Consider the following 17,886-nt stretch of genomic DNA (forward strand, 5'->3'; position numbering starts at 1 on the left):
CAAGCACAACACCAAAGACAAATACAGGCAGCTGGCCATAATCTGGTGCATTTTTTTGTGTGTAATCATGTATTTATCTTGTACCTACTTGAGTGAATTTGTAGTGGAATATTATATTCTGGAAGAGGCTTGGATTACTTATGTTACATACTTCCGTGTGCAATAAAATGTACTGTTGGATGAGGTAAACCTCGTTCCCTATTAAAAAATAAAAAAAGAAAGATTCTTTAATTTAAATCTGCCACAGCAGTTATCTGTGATAAATCACATCAACTAATACTATTCCACACCTAAATAGTAAGGCATATATTATCCTAGCGTTTAGACATGAAATAAGCATTTAGTATTTAAGCAGTGCTATTGGAATACTTAAGTCCCCTTCCAGTTTACAGATGTACTTATCTCTTTTCAAATAGCAGCTACACGATAATTAAAAGTGTAATGATGAACAGAATGAAAACAGAATAGTTTTTAATAAATAAAATATAAAAAAAATAAAAATAAAATAAAATAGCTTTTAATCACTTGAAATTTGTACTGACAAGTTTAGAGCTGCTTTATACTTAGCTAACAGTTGCTCTGGTGAACAAAATATATAATAGTTTCCAAAATAAAAGGAAACAAAATCTGCTACTTAAAATTTGTAGAAAGTATGCAGAAAAAGAGATGTACTTTGGATTTTCATAAAATTTCTAAATTGTTTTGAGAATTAAGTAGAAAAAACTAGAGGCAGTGCTATGTGGACAGGTAAAGTAATATTCCTTCACCTTTATAATGGTACATTATATGGTAAGATTTAAACAATATAATAAAACAGTTGCATTGTATTATGCAAAATGAAGATGTGTCCAAGTGTGCAATTTTAGCTATGATTTTGAAGGAAGAAGAGTAGTAGGACAATACTGATGAGTATGCAGAGTGTGAAAATTGTAGGAAGAACGATCTCTGTCACCATTTCCATATGAGTAACCAAGGAATCTAAAATTTGAGAAATGAATAATATGTAAGAAACTTCACCTTCAGCAATACGCTTATTGCTAGGCTAGAGATAGCCATGAATATTCAAAAAATCCTTAACCCAAAATCGTTTTGTCAGATGTTGACATTAGCATAAATAACAAGTAAAATAAAACAAACATTTTTGTTGCTCTGTAAAAGCTGGAGCAAATCCATAACATATTTCTATTTCTACTTCTATTTCTAAGGTAAATTTTTTAAGATGTCAGCGCTCAATGGGCTGCCAAAGTTCTGCTTACCCTGAGTGAGCTGCAGTACATGAGCAGTATTCTACTGTTCCTTTGATTTTTCAATGGAAATAATAAACATAATTACCTGCATCAATGAGCTGGTGTGTGATAGAACAAGTGTCCATGGCCTTTTGATGCCAGTTTTCCACCTGAGAAGATTGACATGGAGCGGTTCCATTAGACTGCAATATTCTGTCTTACTCACAGCAGCTTCTTGGTCCCTGAAGATTTGTCCACTACAATTCACTTTAAAGTATTTTACTCTGTGAATACATGATTTTCTGAAAGTTTCTTTGCATCTTTGTTATTTTTTTTGGAATGCATTTTAGTTGTTTAGTTAAAAAAAAAAGAGAAAAAAGCCCATAGCATTCCATGTTATTTTCCTGCTAAGTATCACGTGCAATTTTTTGCATAGAAACCTGAACAACTACTGTTAACTTAAAATTTTTGAATCATATCACATAGTTAGGTCCAGTTAGTGTTTGTAGAATGCCTTAGAAACAGTAATTGAGGCCATTTCTACTCTGGAAGCGTAAGTATATAACTCATCCCTAAGTTACAGTGCCACGGTGTCAAATTTCATGTGCTATGTTCATAGAAGTTGTTTCATGAAGTTGCGTGATAGTTTCCATACACAGCACACACACACACACACACAGAAGTGTGATGGACATTACCTCTCTTGGATTTGGGAATCCATTTGCACTAATAATATTTTTATAGTAGTCAACAGATGCTTTTGGGTATCGTGGTTTGTTCTTGTTTTTGAAATCAACGTGATAAAATCCAAATCTTTCAGAGAAACCTTTGTTCCATTCAAACGTATCCAACAGAGACCAGGCAGTATAGCCTCTTACATTAACACCATCATTTAGAGCTGTGAACAGACACAAATTATTCTGTTAAACTTATCGCCTGTGTTTATATTCCTTAAAATATTGTTCTGTGAGTGTTTTGTTTTACAGCAGGAGAGATGTAGGGACAGGGCAGGAGGAAGGGGTGGAGGACAGAAAAATGACCAAGTAGAAAATAATTTAATTCCTTTGAAAATTTTATCTTTAGCTTAAAGGTACGAAGAGCTCCCTAAATATGGTAATTACATGCAATTTCTCCTTTCTACCGAAACTGATGCTCTATTACAGTATTTGACCTCGTTACTGTATTTATTAGCACAAGTACATTTAGGCAGGTTGTGTCACTTTTGTGAAATAATTTAGTAGTCTAGTTTGCTGTCCAGTCTGATCTGTGAATATTTAGTTCTCTATGATGTAAATTACAAGAGTTTTTAAAAAGTGAAAAACATGCTTTTGAAGTTACCTTTCAGTATTTCATTAATGTAGCCTTTCAGATACTCTATCCGCCATTCATCACACAGCTGAGCACACTGTGCCTTTTCTGAAACTCCATTCTCTGTCACGTAAACGAGAGGGTTCCCATACTGTGTCTGCAAGCAGAGCTGTCTTTATATTGGATTGTAGAAATAAAATCACTTTATTTTGACAGGACATGAAATTCTTACTAAAATGCTTGAAAGCTATTTCTCTAGATCTACTTAGTTACCTTTAATAAGAAGAACGTGTAACTAGGAATTTAACTTTTAAAATTACTGATTTCTATTGCTCTGAACTGAAATGAAGTTTCTTGGTAAAAAAGAAACTTGCCAGTTTAAGTAGATGAAGCTGTTGAAAATCTGTCCTTATAGTAAAAGTGGAACTCCTTGAAATTGGACTCTTTGTTCTTTTTAAAGATTTTCTCTGTAATCACCTTAATGAAGTTGAGCAATCTTCTGAATCCCCAAGGCACAGCGTATAGCCACTTGGAGCCTGGCGCTGGCCATTTTGGGTCCACCAGTTCTGCCAGATCCTGGTCGGTGCGGTAACTGGACCCTCGTAGAAGTGGAAGGCTCTTCTGTGTAACATAGCGGGTAGTGAAATGGCCTATTCCCAGGAAATCTGATGTGCCTTTAATATAGCTTTTCTCTTGCACTGAGAAAGTTGGTAACCTTGATGTCCCCAGGCCCTGCTGGGCACTCTTCCTACCTATCAAAATAAATACAGGAAACGTATTTCTGAGCAGCACAGAATCTTGTTTCCTTTCAATGACAAACAATAAATACGGTTTTCCTGAACTTAGTGCAGAGGACAGCTTAGTTTGCTTGCTTTTTCCTTAAGGTGAAATAAATGTTCTTTCTTTTGGTTTGCAGAAATAACTCAGGTAGAGTACATGGAGACAACAGTTAATCCATGTGCTGCTTTTCTCAAGGAGCATGGAAATGTGATGAGAAAGGAAGCACTTTGCTGCTAGGTGCATCACTTATCTTCTGGCTGTGAAATAGTGGGGCCCTGGAGACATGCAAGCTTTTAGCGATGAAAATTTCTGCAGGTTCTTTGTGCTTAGGTGGAAAATACTGAAAAATGTCTAATAACTCCCAGTCTTGGTTAGACCACTGCAAACAGGCTACTGCTGAAAAGACAGTTGTTTCCCTTCCAGTCGTTCACTGGGGCACTCAGATGGGCAGCTGTTGAGCTCAACAGCAGTAATACGTTTTAGTTCTGTTATGTCCCCTCAGAATACTCAGGGGATGTGTCTAGCCCACGTTACTTCACCTTGTCTTACCCTTGTCCTCTTATTTGACTAAAGTACATATTGGTTAGGGGTATTCCATCGTTACACGTTGCCATTGCGTGACTTGTTCATGTCATCGTGGGCTACTGAGGCTTACCTACATAATTCTTCATCACTTCTGGATAGTCTCCTTTGTAAATGGGGTTTGCAAACCATCCCAGATGAAACTGTATGTATCTTTCAGCAGCATCTACGTCTGCTTGGCTGTGAGGATCAATGGGTTCACCCCAACCACTAGTTAGGGAAATTCCAACCATGCCTTAAAAACAAAATAACAATTCTGCAGTTGATGCATAATCATTAAGCCCTTAATGTAAATAGAAGCATCATTACAGAATGAACATTAATTACCTTGCTGCTCAGTACGCCACGTGTTGTTGTAAGAGTGCCATACCTTTGCGTGAGTCTGTAAGAATTAGAGGGGGGGGAAAGGGGCAAATACACAGTCACACAGTAAGTATAGAGAGACACTGAAGATGGAGAAGAGCTTTTGCATTAAGGTACATCTGAAAGCATCGCATCATTTTTTTCATGTAGATTGTGGAAGCTTTCATTTTATCAAAGATATCAAAAAAACATTGATGCAATATTTCTTCCCTAGATTCCCTGAGGTCCTCATAAAGGTAACAGCATTCAGTACAACATTCCAGCATCTCTGGTCTTTGGATGTCTTTGCCTAATTCATTGAGGCACGTGAAAGTTTTTCTGCGAGAGCTGGCTTCACTGAAGTCACTTACAAAATTCAAGTTCATTTCACTAGGCCTATTTTGCTCCTTGTTTCAAGAGTAACCTAGGTGCTTTCGTATTCAAGCAGTTTTACAGGATGTTTCAAAGGGACGTTTAAATTACAAGGGCGGTCCAAATCGTTGCAACAGTGTCACATGGAGCACCTCTGATTGCCTGCTACACCTGAGTATGCATTGGTGGTCTAAAACCTGGTTACCTCAGCTACTGAATCCATCTGATATGCCACTTGGAAATGACATCATTACTAAACTGTATTTCTGTTTAAACAGCAAGAGGAAAAGCTTAATCAGTCTGCTAATAATTTTGAATTTACACATATTTTAAAGTGCAACTCTGATTTTACTTTAATTATATGGTGCGCTGCTTTGTACGCTCCACATCCACCGAGCTTCAGTCCTGGTGCATGCTCTCCTGTTTCATAACCTTTCTCGGCAACTGCCTACAAACACATAGAAATAGTTATTCTTGGAACAGTGCAGTTAAGGAATTTGCTAACATCCTACAGATTTAGACCATGCGGGATCTGTCTCTTAATCTCTCCATCCTTCCCAGGCCCCTTTTTCCCTCTCCTACCCTTGGCTTTTGTCTACAGTCCTGCTGCTTGGCTGATGGTATGCTGTAGCTTGTTGGAAACGTGTTGCTGACCAGCCGTAGGGACTGACTTGTCAGCTTGCTGTAGTCTAATGCAGCTTGCCCTGCACCCGTTTCATCTGCCTTTCTGATTTCTGTGCCTGTCTCCTCTCTAGCTGATGACTTTTCAAAACTTCGCTGGAATTCCACGTGTCTTGAAACTCAGTCCTGGTTGAAACCGATTTTTGGGCACAAAGTTTGCTTACAGAAGACTATCCATCCATCTGTCTGTCATTTTAAGCTACAATTTTTAACCTAGTTTCCTGTAGCGTCCCTTCCACAGGATTTTGGGAACAGAACTGAGCAACTGAAGTGATTGGGAGGAAAGCATTGATAACTTACCCATGGATTGCTAAAAGTAATCCAGTGTTTCACACGGTCACCAAACTTCTCAAAGCATAGGTTGGCATAATCATTAAAATAATTCATCATGCTTATATTTTGCCAGCCACCATACTTTTCTTGGAGAACCTTCAAAAATAAGAATATCAAAAATCAGGAATGTTATCTAAAGTTCAGTTTCAAGCTAACAAAGACTGTTCTTCAGAGCTGCTGAAATATAAATAATACAGCAATGCAAACGAATAAAAGTAGCTATAAGCACACTTAAAACCATGCAGGCATCTTTAAGCATTTTTCTAATGCATTTGTAGTCCATAAATGGAGAAGTAAATTTCCTATCAGAAACATGTACATTAGAAGCTTCACCCATTTCTCTAACCTGTGGAAGATCCCAGTGGTAGAGGCTCACGATGGGGATAATGCTGCTTTCCAGAAGACTGTTGATCGTGTCGTTGTAGAACTGTATTCCTTTCTCATTCAATTCTGCTGATTAAGCACACAGACAAGAAATTACCTGGACTGCTTTCCAAGCTGGAAAAAAATACAGCTATGGTTTACATGGAAGTAAAATTGCTTGTCTATTACTACTGGTAAGTGTAGGGTGAAATTGTTGTGCTTACTTTTGATGCCAGTGGGCATAATCCGAGGCCATGAGATAGAGAGTAGATAGTGATTAACTTTGAGCTCCTTCAGTAACTGAATGTCATCCTATGAAAAGAAAATCCACTTAGCATATGTCATATCCAAGCAGAATAACTCCTCAGGTACTCATCTGTCTTAATACAGCGTGGCTGTAGAGCAACCAAAACGCTACATCTTCATTGTTGGTTCTACATGGGAAGTCAGTGTCAGGAGATGGCTCCAGCATGTTTCTAGAGGGATAGTTCTTAATGATACCTGAACTTTGTAGTAGCCCTCACATGCTGAATCTCCTGTTTCATTTCTGAACACTTTCCCTTTTGTGTGAGTAAAAGCATCCCAGATACTTGGTCCTTTCCCGTCCACGTTCCAGGCCCCTTCAGTCTGATATGCAGAACTTCCAACGCCCCATGAGAAGCCTAAGGGTAAGAAGAAGTGAGTTACAATCCAAACACTTTGCTGGCCCAACTGCTCTGTGGTATTAAATTTACGTATGAGAAAGCAATCGATGCAGCTCCGCAGCTGCGGAGCTTGCTGTGAGATGTGCGTGACTGTGCGCTTACTGAACATGAGGCCAGTGTTTTCTTTGTGAAATGTTCTTTGGTGCATAAAAGAGGGACTGTGAAAATGAGGTACAGAGTAAAGATGTATCTCTTTGTGATGCACCCAAAAAATGATATATTTTTCATTTACTAAGCCGTGTTCCTGTTATTTTACAGTGCTGAAGTAGTGCTTTGATATGACGGGAGGAGTGGCCTACAGTAAGAAAAAAATAAGTTGTTATGTTATTTATGCCTGCTACTTTTTATGTTCTTGGTGCCAACAAGTTTAGCTGTTGTTACCAACAATATCTAAAAAGATTCTGATTTTTTTCCTAGTATTGTGTGAAAGGACATGATTAAGCCATTTCATAAGCCACTTAAAAAAACCTAAGCAGAAAACCAAATCAGTGCCTATATCTTTTTAAGTTTTGGTTGAACGAAATGTGTGTGTGCATAAATATTTTCGCATAGCAAAGGAGATTTTTAGTTTGTAGTTTTTCATCACTTGTAGATAATTTGTCAAAAGCGGAAGAGTTCTCAGGTTTGATTTGTTCTGCTCTGCATCTTGTTTCATCACAGCCATGAAAGGGAGATCTGGATATCAGATATTAATCTGTTAGCATTGACTCTGAGTTTACTGTTTTAAATGGCTGTTTGAAGTGCAGGGTTAGCCCAATCCTTACATTTGCGGGGCTAGGTGCAGGAAATGAATTTGTGTAAGAGCTGAAATTTTTGTTTCAGCTATTTCCATGGAAGGGCAAGGAAAACCCTTTGGCTGCGTTTTTGTGCAAACTCACTGGTTGATCTGGAGCATTATTATAAAAGCCACAATCAGTTGTAGTTGAAAAGTACCAGCTGGAAAAGTGCCGTAGTAGAAGGAGCTGGGATTATTCTTTGTCCACTGGAAATCCTCAGCGGTGTTCAGACGTAGTGCCAGCACGAGCGTATACCATGTTCTCCAAACGTCGATTTCCAGCCCTGTTAATTTTGTCATTGCAAAGTGTTCTCTTTGAGTCCCCACCTGATGAAACAGAACAGCATTGTCAAGTATCGTCCCTCTGCAAAGCGGGCTTAGGCTGATCGAAAGGGAAAAGCTTGTTTTTGCTGCATGGGTATGATTTTCAGCGAAGGCTAAAAGTGGTGTTTGGGATAAGTGGAAGATTCCGTTAAGCTTCTGGCAGAGTGATAAGAAGGAAACGCAAAGTTACCGCTACTCAAAGTGCTGCCTGCCTGCATATTTTCCATAACCTTATTTATATTTTCTATATTCTAAAAGTGTCTTTGACAGCTGTTTCATTCTGAATTTCAAACTCTCCCACCAATGTAAGTAGCTGAAACCCTGCAAACAGTGAGTGGGAGTGGGAGCAAGAACTGAAGGTGATTATGCTGCTAGCATCCTGCCACCTAAACACACTATGTCATGGAAACAAACCTCGTGGTTTGTTTAATGATTTTAAATACCTGCAGCTTTTATCTCGATGATGTCCCTTTCATCTGTTCTAGCAGTCCTTTAAAATACTAGTAGGTATGCACTATATTTTTAACTGCTATTGCAGGTTCACCTGTAGTAACGACCTGCTAAAACCATTTTATTTGAAGTTGCAGAGTGGCTTTGTAGAACAGAACTGTTCTTACAAAATTAATACAGTTCTCAAAGGACCTGCTTTACATGAGCCTCTGCTGGTGAATTTGAAGATGAGGGAAGGAAGTGAGGAAAAGTAGAACAAACGTCTAATTAAAAATAACCATATTTTGCATTGGAGCATTGTACAAAGAGTAAATACATCTGGAGCTTTGAAAAGAAAACTGGGGTTACAGGATTGGGCCTGTCTGCGAAGCCAATCAGTTGGACTGCTTTTGTGAGTCAGAGCATTTAACAGCCCTGGGGATCCTAAGAGCAGGTAAACAAAGGTCTGGAAACACTCCATCCTTGCCTGGCTGTACAAAACCAGCCTTGCAGCTGTTCTGTGATGTGCAGGAAGGGGAACTGGATTTTAGAGAGCATCTCTTCTCATCAGCTCTTCTTGCACAGCCCTGGGGCAAGTGACAGAATCAGGAGGGAAGAACCATGGTCAGAATCAGATTGCCTGTGGTGAGCCCACTGTGCTCTTTCACCTTTCTTTGTTCGATGTCAGTAATGGGACAGCCTGGCTAAACAGCATTATTCAGCTAAGCAACAGTTTCTTTCTGACTTGCTTTTTACTGGAATTTTGTAGCATCTAACTCTTGCATGTAAAATGTAGGAACAGAGCCAAAGCCTGGAGGGAGACTTTGCACTGACTTCCCTGGCCTGTAGGTCAGAGCTGCAGTGATCTCTTAGAGCAGGTCCGAAGGGCCCATGTAGTATCTGTGTTGCTTACAGATTGCTTACAGAATGAAAAAAATAACAAGTTTGGTTAAAACCAGAAGGCAAAAGAACCGCTTTTCAGAACATGTAATCAATGTATGACCTCAGAGATCTCCCTCTCTCCCCTCTCTCCTGTGCTCATTAGACAGCTCACTGTGTCTCCTAATTAGCTCAGGAACTGCAAAGCTGCTTTGGGAAAATGTAGCCACTTCTACATCAAATGCTTTTAACTTAGAATTAAAAGAATCTTCACCTCCGCATTTGAAATTTCAATTGCAAGGGAAAAAAAAATAGCCATTTAAATGTTTTTTAAGCCATTTAAATTTTTTTCCAATTGTAAAAGCAAAGTGGAGGATAAAGGCAAATATTCAAATCTCAGTGGATAATCTTGCTCTGGGGATGGCGAAAGTGAAAATCATAATGAACTTAATATCCTCTAATGAGGAAGAAGCTACAGAAAGGCCTGGTTCTACCAGCAAGTCCAGAAGGGGTCTTTTCATATTGCCCTTAAGGAAAGGCTTTTAATTATTCCATGCTACGGGTCACAGTGTCTAAATTCTCTTTAAGTATTTGTATTTTTCATATAAAAGGTTGCAGATGTGTGTGATTTTAATTTAGACATTGACGGTTAAATCTCTCTCTTCAGCCTAGGCTGCATTTGTGTAAGTTTAGCATTACCCTTTGTGTTTTTGTCAGCAATGACTGATCGTCAGGTGAAAAGTAAAGTGAACAGAAAACATGCTGCCATGTAGACAATTGGCTCCTGTAGTGTGACCAACCCAAAGGCAAGAGGAGTGTATGCTTTTGCAGGAGAGCTGGTATTTCAGTTACGAAGCTAAAAAAATCTTTCGTAACATTTTAGGGTGTTTGTTCTGGCTTTGTACAATTACAACAATCTGATTTGTATTTTGTATAACTCCACTGGAGCTAGGAACAACAATTGATCAAAATCAGTAGACCTTCTTGCTCTTTCACCTGAGAATTGCATTAAGAATAATGTCAGTACTCCAAGAATTACTCCACTACTCGCATGATGGATGCTATCCAAGAAGCACGTTTTTAAACAAACTGAAAATCTTACAACGCCCCATACTGACGCTGACGCCCTTACTTCATGCAGTTCGCTGTGGACTGTTCTATCAATTAATTTTCTTTTCGAGCTTTTTGGAACTCCTCTGTTCTGTTTGCCTGGCATATACCTTCAGAAATACAGTAGAAGAAACAGCTATTCAGATAGCAGAAAAAAACAAGGTTTATCAAGTTCAGACGGTAAGGCTGTTAGAAAGAACTCCCTGCTGACCCTCTTGTTCTGCAGGTGCTACGTTATCTCACACCCTGGCCGAGTTATTCTCATCTCCCCCCATTTCTGGCTTACCTGCTGTTCTCAATGGATGTGACCCGACTGGGAGATTCCTCTGAACTGCCAGAACTTTACCAGGGCGTTAGAGTAAATTTACTTTCACGGAATAATTGCACAGAATTAATCGAACTGTCATGAAACCTCAGGGGAAACAACCAGTTGAAAACAGCATTTTGTTGACTTACGGACGAAACAAAACAGAACAATCCTTTTGTATCCACAGTGGATGCTGCAGGAAAAGGTTTAGCTTAACCCTACAGATCTTTTAGCAATGAGATATTTTCCTTTGTAAGCAGAATGAGCTTTCCGAGTGATCTATACGTTCATACATAATGGGGCTTGCTCTTGAAGAGGGCATTTGTAGCCACTTTTCTCTTGGCGTAGGTGTCTGCATTCCAGATGGTGTTTGGCAGGGAGATTTGACTGAGGGATTTTGTGAGGCCAGGAGTTGTATTTTTACATGCAGTAGTTCTGCAGCGGGTATTTATAAGGCAGTCTTGAAAAATAATACGCTTTTTCATTTCTCTTATTTCTAGAGGAATACCTTAGGGTGATGTCTTTGCTAAAATACAAAAGTCATGAAATGAATATTCACTGGCAGCTTTCTAGGATACAGGTAGGGAAACATTCCCAACGGAAGCTTTAGATACCTGTTCTAATGCTGAGCTTTGCCCTGTTTTCCCAGCTTTCTGCAATGTAAATCATCATTCAGAGCAGGGCCGTCTGCTGGTACAGGTCTCACACTGCAGCTGCGGGGGCTGCGGGGCTGGGCATTGCAGTAACATGGGGAGCTTCCCGGGTCACTGCAGCTGCCCTTCCAAATCAGTTCAGCTGATGGAAGTAATTTACATTCAGAGTACTTTACGTATTTATAATTGGGAAACAGAGGGATCTCTTCTGTGCTGTAAAGTTGCATGTTGTCTGTAAGCAGCTTGCGAGAGCTGGGCTTGTAACATAAAATAGCATATGTATGAATTGGAAGGACTATGAAAGGAGCAAACTTCTTGCTAGGGCTAGCTGGGCTGAAAACCTGTGGTTTCAGATGTTGCTGCTCATCCAGCTTTCAGGAACGAGTTCTGTCCCTTAAATGCTAGCAGCCCGGATGTCCAAACCAAAGGGCAAGGGCTGTAGTCCTGCGAGAGAAGGGGATGGGTGTCCCCGGAGCAGCAGTGAAGGTAAGAACTGCTCCTGTAAGGGAGGTCTGCGGTAGGACAGATACTGCAGGCTTTGGACAGTGTTGATAGAAAAAGATGTGTGAACCTTTTACTCATCAGCCCTAAGGAAAGGGGCTCTGTATAGAAAGGCAGTCTGTAGGGGAAGCAGCTCTAGGGAGCTGGGTGTCTTTTTTCCCCACATCGCTTGCTGCCTGACACGGGGGCTTTCTGGGGAACCCACAATTCAAGGCCTTTGAAGCTGTACAGTCAGTAAGAAAATTCCCAATTATTTATTGGCCTGGCTTTGTATTTGTAAAGTAGTGTTGGTGCCCTCTCATGGTCAGTTTCTTGAAAGATAGTTCACATTAAAAAGGTTTCCTGGTAGCCTAAAATAAACAACAACATTGTAGTTAATACAATACCTCTGATCTGAGAGGTGGAAAAGAGCATTCAAAGCTATAGAGGGAATTTTGTCAGGAGCTCCTTGTGCATCCATGCAGTCTCCTGCTTTGACTCCCTGCTCATCAGGATGGACCCTTCTCAAGCCTGGAGGGGGTGATCCCTGAAAATCAACCAGCTGATGCACTTTGTGTTTCATGGTGCACAGGAAGGCCAGTATAGCATATGCAGGTCAGCCTGCTGCAGCTGTGCTTGGTGCTTAAGGCATGTTTTTAAGTGCCTTAAAAGAGATTGGGCAAATTTTCTCTCCTGCAGAGGTGGGTACGGCAGTGTCCTGAGCCACCGCAGCATTCTGCGATGCTGGAGCTGTTAGGTTGGGTAAGGCTGTGCATTAGTCATTCCTTGTTACAGCACATCTACACCTACAAACACCAAAAATCAAGGCTTTGGTGTGCCAGGAGAGAGCCTATGACAATTCTGAGAGCAGTGGAAGCAGACAGAGCCAGATCACCCTCCTAACAGATGAGAAGCCGAAGCCCTGGGAGGTTTGACCAAAATCACGCAGGGAGTTTGCATCGAAGCTAGGAACGGAGCTCAGAGCTCTTGGCTCTCTGCCCAGTGCCATACCTAGAAGCCAGTCTGCTTCTTCAGGGACTGGCTCATGCGTCACCGAAGTCATTTGGTGAATTGTCACTGACTTCAGTGGTCAGAAGGGGCAAGCCCCTGGTGTGCATGAAACTATGATTCAAGCTACGGTCAACGTTGGCTGCTAGAATCATAGCGCCGTTCTGCTTTGTGAGTTGTGCTTACATGGGTTTTCTTCTCTTAGCACAATCTTAGTCTAGGATGTTTTTTTCCCAGTTTCCTGCATAAAAGCTCAACTTTACAAAAAAACTAAAAAATCGAATCATGAGATAATCACATTGCTACAGCTGGGTCATTTTTTCCTCTTGTTTCATCTTGGAAAAGTTTTATTAGCAGCAGTTTTAAAATGTGCCAGAAACACATCAAGGCTATAAAATCTTTTATTTTGTTTTATTGGTGAGTAAAAAGAATGTTAAAAAAAAATGTACTTAGTGGAGTTGGTCCAAAATTGCCCTATGACTGCAGTAAAATAACCTGAAAAGTAGGTTATGCAATTGGCTTACAGCGTGTTGTGAAGTCAAGGGAAAGTCACAGCTGACTCTCAGCTTAGGCTTATCTGCAGTTCATCGTCTGCACCCTGCAGTGGGTCTTCATCCGTAAATGATGTAGGTATTTATGGACTGTCTGGCTGCAAGATTACTATGGGGCCATATCACACAAACTTTCGCAAAAACTCCTCTATCTTAAACCAGTCGACACTTATTCTCCCAGCTGATTTTCTATCTGCGCTACGCTTCATGTTGCAAAACCTCTCAACACCCTGAAATGGAGTCACGTAACACTAGAGGCCATAAAAGTGCTGTCTGATTGATTTTGCTTTTAGCCCTAAGGTCTTATGCAGGCTGATGATAAAGTAGAAGCTGTTGTTCCTGATTCCCTGACAGCTGCTCAGACAACTAGACCAAATTACCCTCATACAATGTCACTGGAACCCAGTCCTTCCTGATCTTTCATTCTTGCTAGTGTGTTTTACTCCCTCTCCAGCCTTGAATAGGCCTTTTCTGTCTCCGAGAGAAAAATCCTTTTATTACCCAGTGACCAGAAAAACATGTAATTTTTCCAGTGTGTGGTCTACTGCAACTACCCTGAGATATTGGAGATTTTTCAAAATCAAAACAAAACCCACTTACAATTGTTCTTGGAACAAGAACACTTGTATAACTGTACTTGTATTTTTCTGTGTTACAAAATGACTTTCGTTGCATTATGTTAGCTGTTTTTGGAAACTTTTTTTCCAACACTCAACTGTACTAATGGCCTGGAATTGCTTTTCAGAGAAAAATAGAAAATTGGAAGTAATTTAAATGAGGATGTCTTCTTTTACATCAATCATGTTGCTTTGACTCGAAGCAGTTGGAGGAACATAGTTGTTAACGGAGTTGTTCAGAACTGTTTCTTACAACTGAGTGCATTCAAAAGGCAGAAAGGAGTGTTTGGAAATGTAGGGGATGCATTTTATTGTCTATAAAAAGAGAGCAAGAGCACGGATGAGTCATTTTGCCCTAAGAGCCTGTTTTTGAACTTGTATACATACCTATATATATACACCAGGCTTGCCTATTAACTTTAAAGATTTGTTTTTGTTTTTTTTTCCATGCTTACAATTTTTTTTCTACATAAATGCTTTTAGCCAGACCGATATGCTTGTGTTTGCACAGTTCTGCCCTTTACCAGCGAAGCCTGGTAGACCTGACCTTGTTTTATGTCTTCTCCAGCTCTTCGTGCTGCCAGCTGACCTGGGTTTCCAGTGAGCCTGCATTCCCTTGGGACTACCCGGAGGCTCGCCACCCTTTCCAGGGCATCTGGGATGCCATTTGCTGGTGATGTTGGCTGGCACCATCAGCAGAATCGTACCATCCAACTGCCTGGTACCCAGCACGGCAGAGATGCTTCTGCTGCCCTGCCACTGCAGGGGATGCAAATCTTTCTGTATCGGGGAGAGTCTGTGTGCTGCTGCTGAAGAGCAGCTCCATCGTAAAACATCAACAAACACAGCCCCAGAAGTTTGGAAGATCCCGTGTTTGAACTGTGCTCCCTGAAATGAGATCAAAAGTAGGTAACTGAAGCTTACACCGTATTTACTTAGCCCTACCCTTACAAAAGCTAATGCCATCATATTTTATGCCTGTCTGTGACACTGAATAGCTGTAACCACTAACCACTGGTTCTGCTGGGGTGATTTCTGAAAAATCTAAAATATGCAAGAATCTACGGTCTGTTCTGCCACAGCATTGTAAGGATTGGGCAGGATAGGGTAAATCTATTCCACTTACACTAAAAACTCAATTATTAAGTCCTGGTTTTCAAACAAGCCCTAAATTGTGTATTCTTAATAATGTTTCATGATAAACATAGAGAGATGCACGAAGTTCTCCCTTTTGTGGAGTGCTGTTCTCCCAGATGGTAAAAACCCTTTCGATTTTGCACTGATACATTCAGAGGTGCTTGTTGGATTTTCAGTGCCCAAGCTCACTGGATGTTTGAAAATCCCAAACTTGGTATTTAACACATGACAGATGTTATAGATATTCCTGGGTGCAAGGAGGGTCACCGAAACCACGTCTAAACATCGATTTTAATTTAGCTTTTCCCGCTGATAGCTTCATACTAAGAGTTGGCCTCCATTCCAATGAACACTGAGAAGCTGCTGTAGGCCACCGCTGATTGGAATTTACTTGTGTTAGTTTAATTGCAGACTCTACCATCATCTGTTTGCAATCACAAAGAGGAAGCTTCTGAAGCTTGGGAATGAGAGAAAATGAAGTGTCTTAACTACAGAACACTGAGAATGCTTTTGGAGGTTTTCCCATCACTGTTCGTGAGGAGGAATGAAAAGGCACAGATGATTTATTTTTTTCCGAGTCCACCCTTACGTTGCACCTAAAACATAAAGACATAAAACAACTAGGAACTGTGATAATTAATGAAGGTCCCGATGTACTGTATAACTCATAAGAGCTCGTGAATTGTTTTGGATGAAGTTGAATTAGTTCATTATTGAATTAGTTCAGTTAGCTCATTAGCAAAATCATGCATTTTTTCTCCATGGATATTCAGCTCAGCTTATAAAACATTCAGGTTTGGTGCTTCTGGCTGTCCAATTTAATTACCAGTTTTAAAACACACCGCTGGAACATCTGACCTTTAGTAATGTCCCGGTAAGGATGGCATTTGTCCTTTTCACATGCAGCAGGCAGACAGGAACTGTAAGGACGTGGACACCTTAATAGGCGAAGACACAGACTAGTTTTGCTTCTGTTCAGGTCTGGAGGTTTAGGCTGGAGAGGAGAGTGGAAAGCCTTGCTTTTAGCTGTGCTCCACCAAGAGGCAGCATTGCACAGCACGGACGGAGCTTGGGAAGAGTCAGGGCAGTGCCAGGCTGGCCCTGGGCTTGCTTCCTCAGTGCCTTCACCTGGGGAATGGCTGCAGCGCTGATGGTCCTCGTGCACAGTGAGGAGCACTTTGAAACATGCTAGTGAAAAGTGCTCTGCGGGGTACCAGTGACTGGTAATCTGTTATTTATTGATGAACAACTACTAGTTCAGCAGTAGGGACCTGTCTTTTTTGCCTGGCCAGTACATTCAAAGAAGAGCAGCAAAGGAATAGAAAAGGTTCTCTGCAGCCTCGGGATATCTGTCAGTGCGAGTGGTGTGTTTTCAGGTCTGCAAGGGAAAGTAAGACTTCTTGCACATGAGCAAAGCCCAAGAGGACTGATTTCTAAACTGCCAGGCTCCTTACTTCCTGGTAAACTCCTAAACTTCATGGGGAAAGTGTGAAGTTGAACTAGGATCATTTCCTTCTTGTGCACCTGAAGTAAGCTCTCTAGTGACAGCTGTCTGCTGGCACGACACAGTACTTCTTGTAGCTTGTTTATTAAACAAAAGGAAAGCACTGACTTTAGCTTTTGCTTTTTCAGAGATGAATTTCTGAGATTAGACCTTACTAGTACTCATGAGCAACTTTGGGGTGTAAAATATGTTCTGCAAAATACGTAAGAACATGCTAAATTCCTCTCTCTTAAACAGATGGCTAAGTGATGCCAATGGAGATTTAATAATTCTTCAAGTGGAATATCTGCCCCAATGCCTTGCTATATCACAGCCTCCCTTGTTGTTTTGGGGCCTGATCCAAAGTTAAGTCAGTGGAAAGTCTCTAGCTAATTACAGCATGGCTTGGATGGAGTTCTGAGAGCCTTTGTCACTTTGTGATGTGAAGGGTTAAAACTTCAGGAGCCTGTTGTGTATTTTAGGCAGTGAAAAGGGGAATAATGGAAATAATTCATTGAAACATTGCTATGAATCAGAGAATGTACTTTTTGAAGCTAAAACAACAACAACAGCAACCCTAAGCTGAGATTAATAAAGCTCAGAAAAGTATGAGAAGATGTAATTAGAAGCTTTACAAGATTCCTGCTTTAAACTTGACCAGATGTTGGCAGTAAGATGATTATACTCTGTAATTTGAACGTTGTATAGCAGCCATGGCAATCGTTACATCAGTGTAGCTTCCTAAGGCATATAGGTGAAGCCACACTGACTTCTGATTCCCAGTGTACTAACAAACGCGTAGGCATTCTTTGAGTGAGGCATTTTTGTGCTGAGAGCAAATCAGTGAGCTCAGCTGAGAGCATCAGATGGCTAGTGGGTAGAAATAATTACCAGATTCTCAGTCAGGTGCCTACAGAGTTAAATGCTCGTCCCAGACCTATGAGTTTCTGTGGATTCTTACCTTTAGTGATAACTTCTGCAAAAAGGGAACCTCAGCGAGCTTTCAGTCCAGTACTCTGAGTATGTCCACTTTCAGAGAGCAAGCATAATTCATTGTGTTGTGCTACTGTGCCCAGTCCTCCTCACGTTTCCCATCTGTAAAACAAGGCTGGAAATGCAGTCTTCCTGAGAGATTTAACTGCAGAGTGCCTTGGGATCCTCATACTGGAACAACAAAATAATTGCGTCGATCTCTTTGAGGATGTGGTAATTTTTATTTCCCTGCTGTGTTTATACAACACTCGGCGTAGTGATATCCGTGTCTGCAATGGAAGCTCCCTGGTGCTGTTACAACTGCTTTGCCTTGTAGTACTAATACTGCTGAAGAACAGTGGTGGGTGGGAGGGTGAATTTACAATCCAGACATCAGCACCAACTTTATAAATTAGATGCCTTTCCTTAAACTAGGGGGTGTTACAGAGGGACAACTTATATTGTGTATT

At 40.7% G+C, this 17,886-nt stretch overlaps 1 protein-coding gene and 1 long non-coding RNA gene across 2 annotated transcripts in view; one reads left to right on the top strand and one right to left on the bottom strand.

Moving 5' to 3' along the window:
• Positions 1 to 661: 661 nt before the first annotated feature.
• Positions 662 to 17,783, bottom strand: LCTL (lactase like). Its single transcript, XM_035336319.1, has 14 exons — positions 17,406 to 17,783; positions 7,625 to 7,793; positions 6,489 to 6,649; positions 6,212 to 6,299; positions 5,971 to 6,077; positions 5,592 to 5,720; positions 4,963 to 5,058; positions 4,224 to 4,278; positions 3,970 to 4,131; positions 3,012 to 3,286; positions 2,565 to 2,691; positions 1,925 to 2,124; positions 1,333 to 1,396; positions 662 to 978 (listed from the first exon to the last, which is right to left on the bottom strand). The coding sequence occupies exons 2-14, from the start codon at positions 7,764 to 7,766 to the stop codon at positions 863 to 865; spliced, it is 1,722 nt and encodes a 573-aa protein (XP_035192210.1). The 5' UTR covers positions 7,767 to 7,793; positions 17,406 to 17,783; the 3' UTR covers positions 662 to 862.
• LOC118172418 overlaps positions 14,192 to 17,886 on the top strand; it is a 74,098-nt gene continuing 70,403 nt past the window's right edge. Inside the window, exon 1 of the long non-coding RNA XR_004753687.1 lies at positions 14,192 to 14,733. This is a non-coding gene — a long non-coding RNA (uncharacterized LOC118172418). The remainder of the gene's footprint in view (positions 14,734 to 17,886) is intronic.

This window comes from Oxyura jamaicensis, chromosome 10, assembly GCF_011077185.1.
Source record: "Oxyura jamaicensis isolate SHBP4307 breed ruddy duck chromosome 10, BPBGC_Ojam_1.0, whole genome shotgun sequence".
In the NCBI taxonomy this organism is placed as follows: Eukaryota; Metazoa; Chordata; class Aves; order Anseriformes; family Anatidae; genus Oxyura; species Oxyura jamaicensis.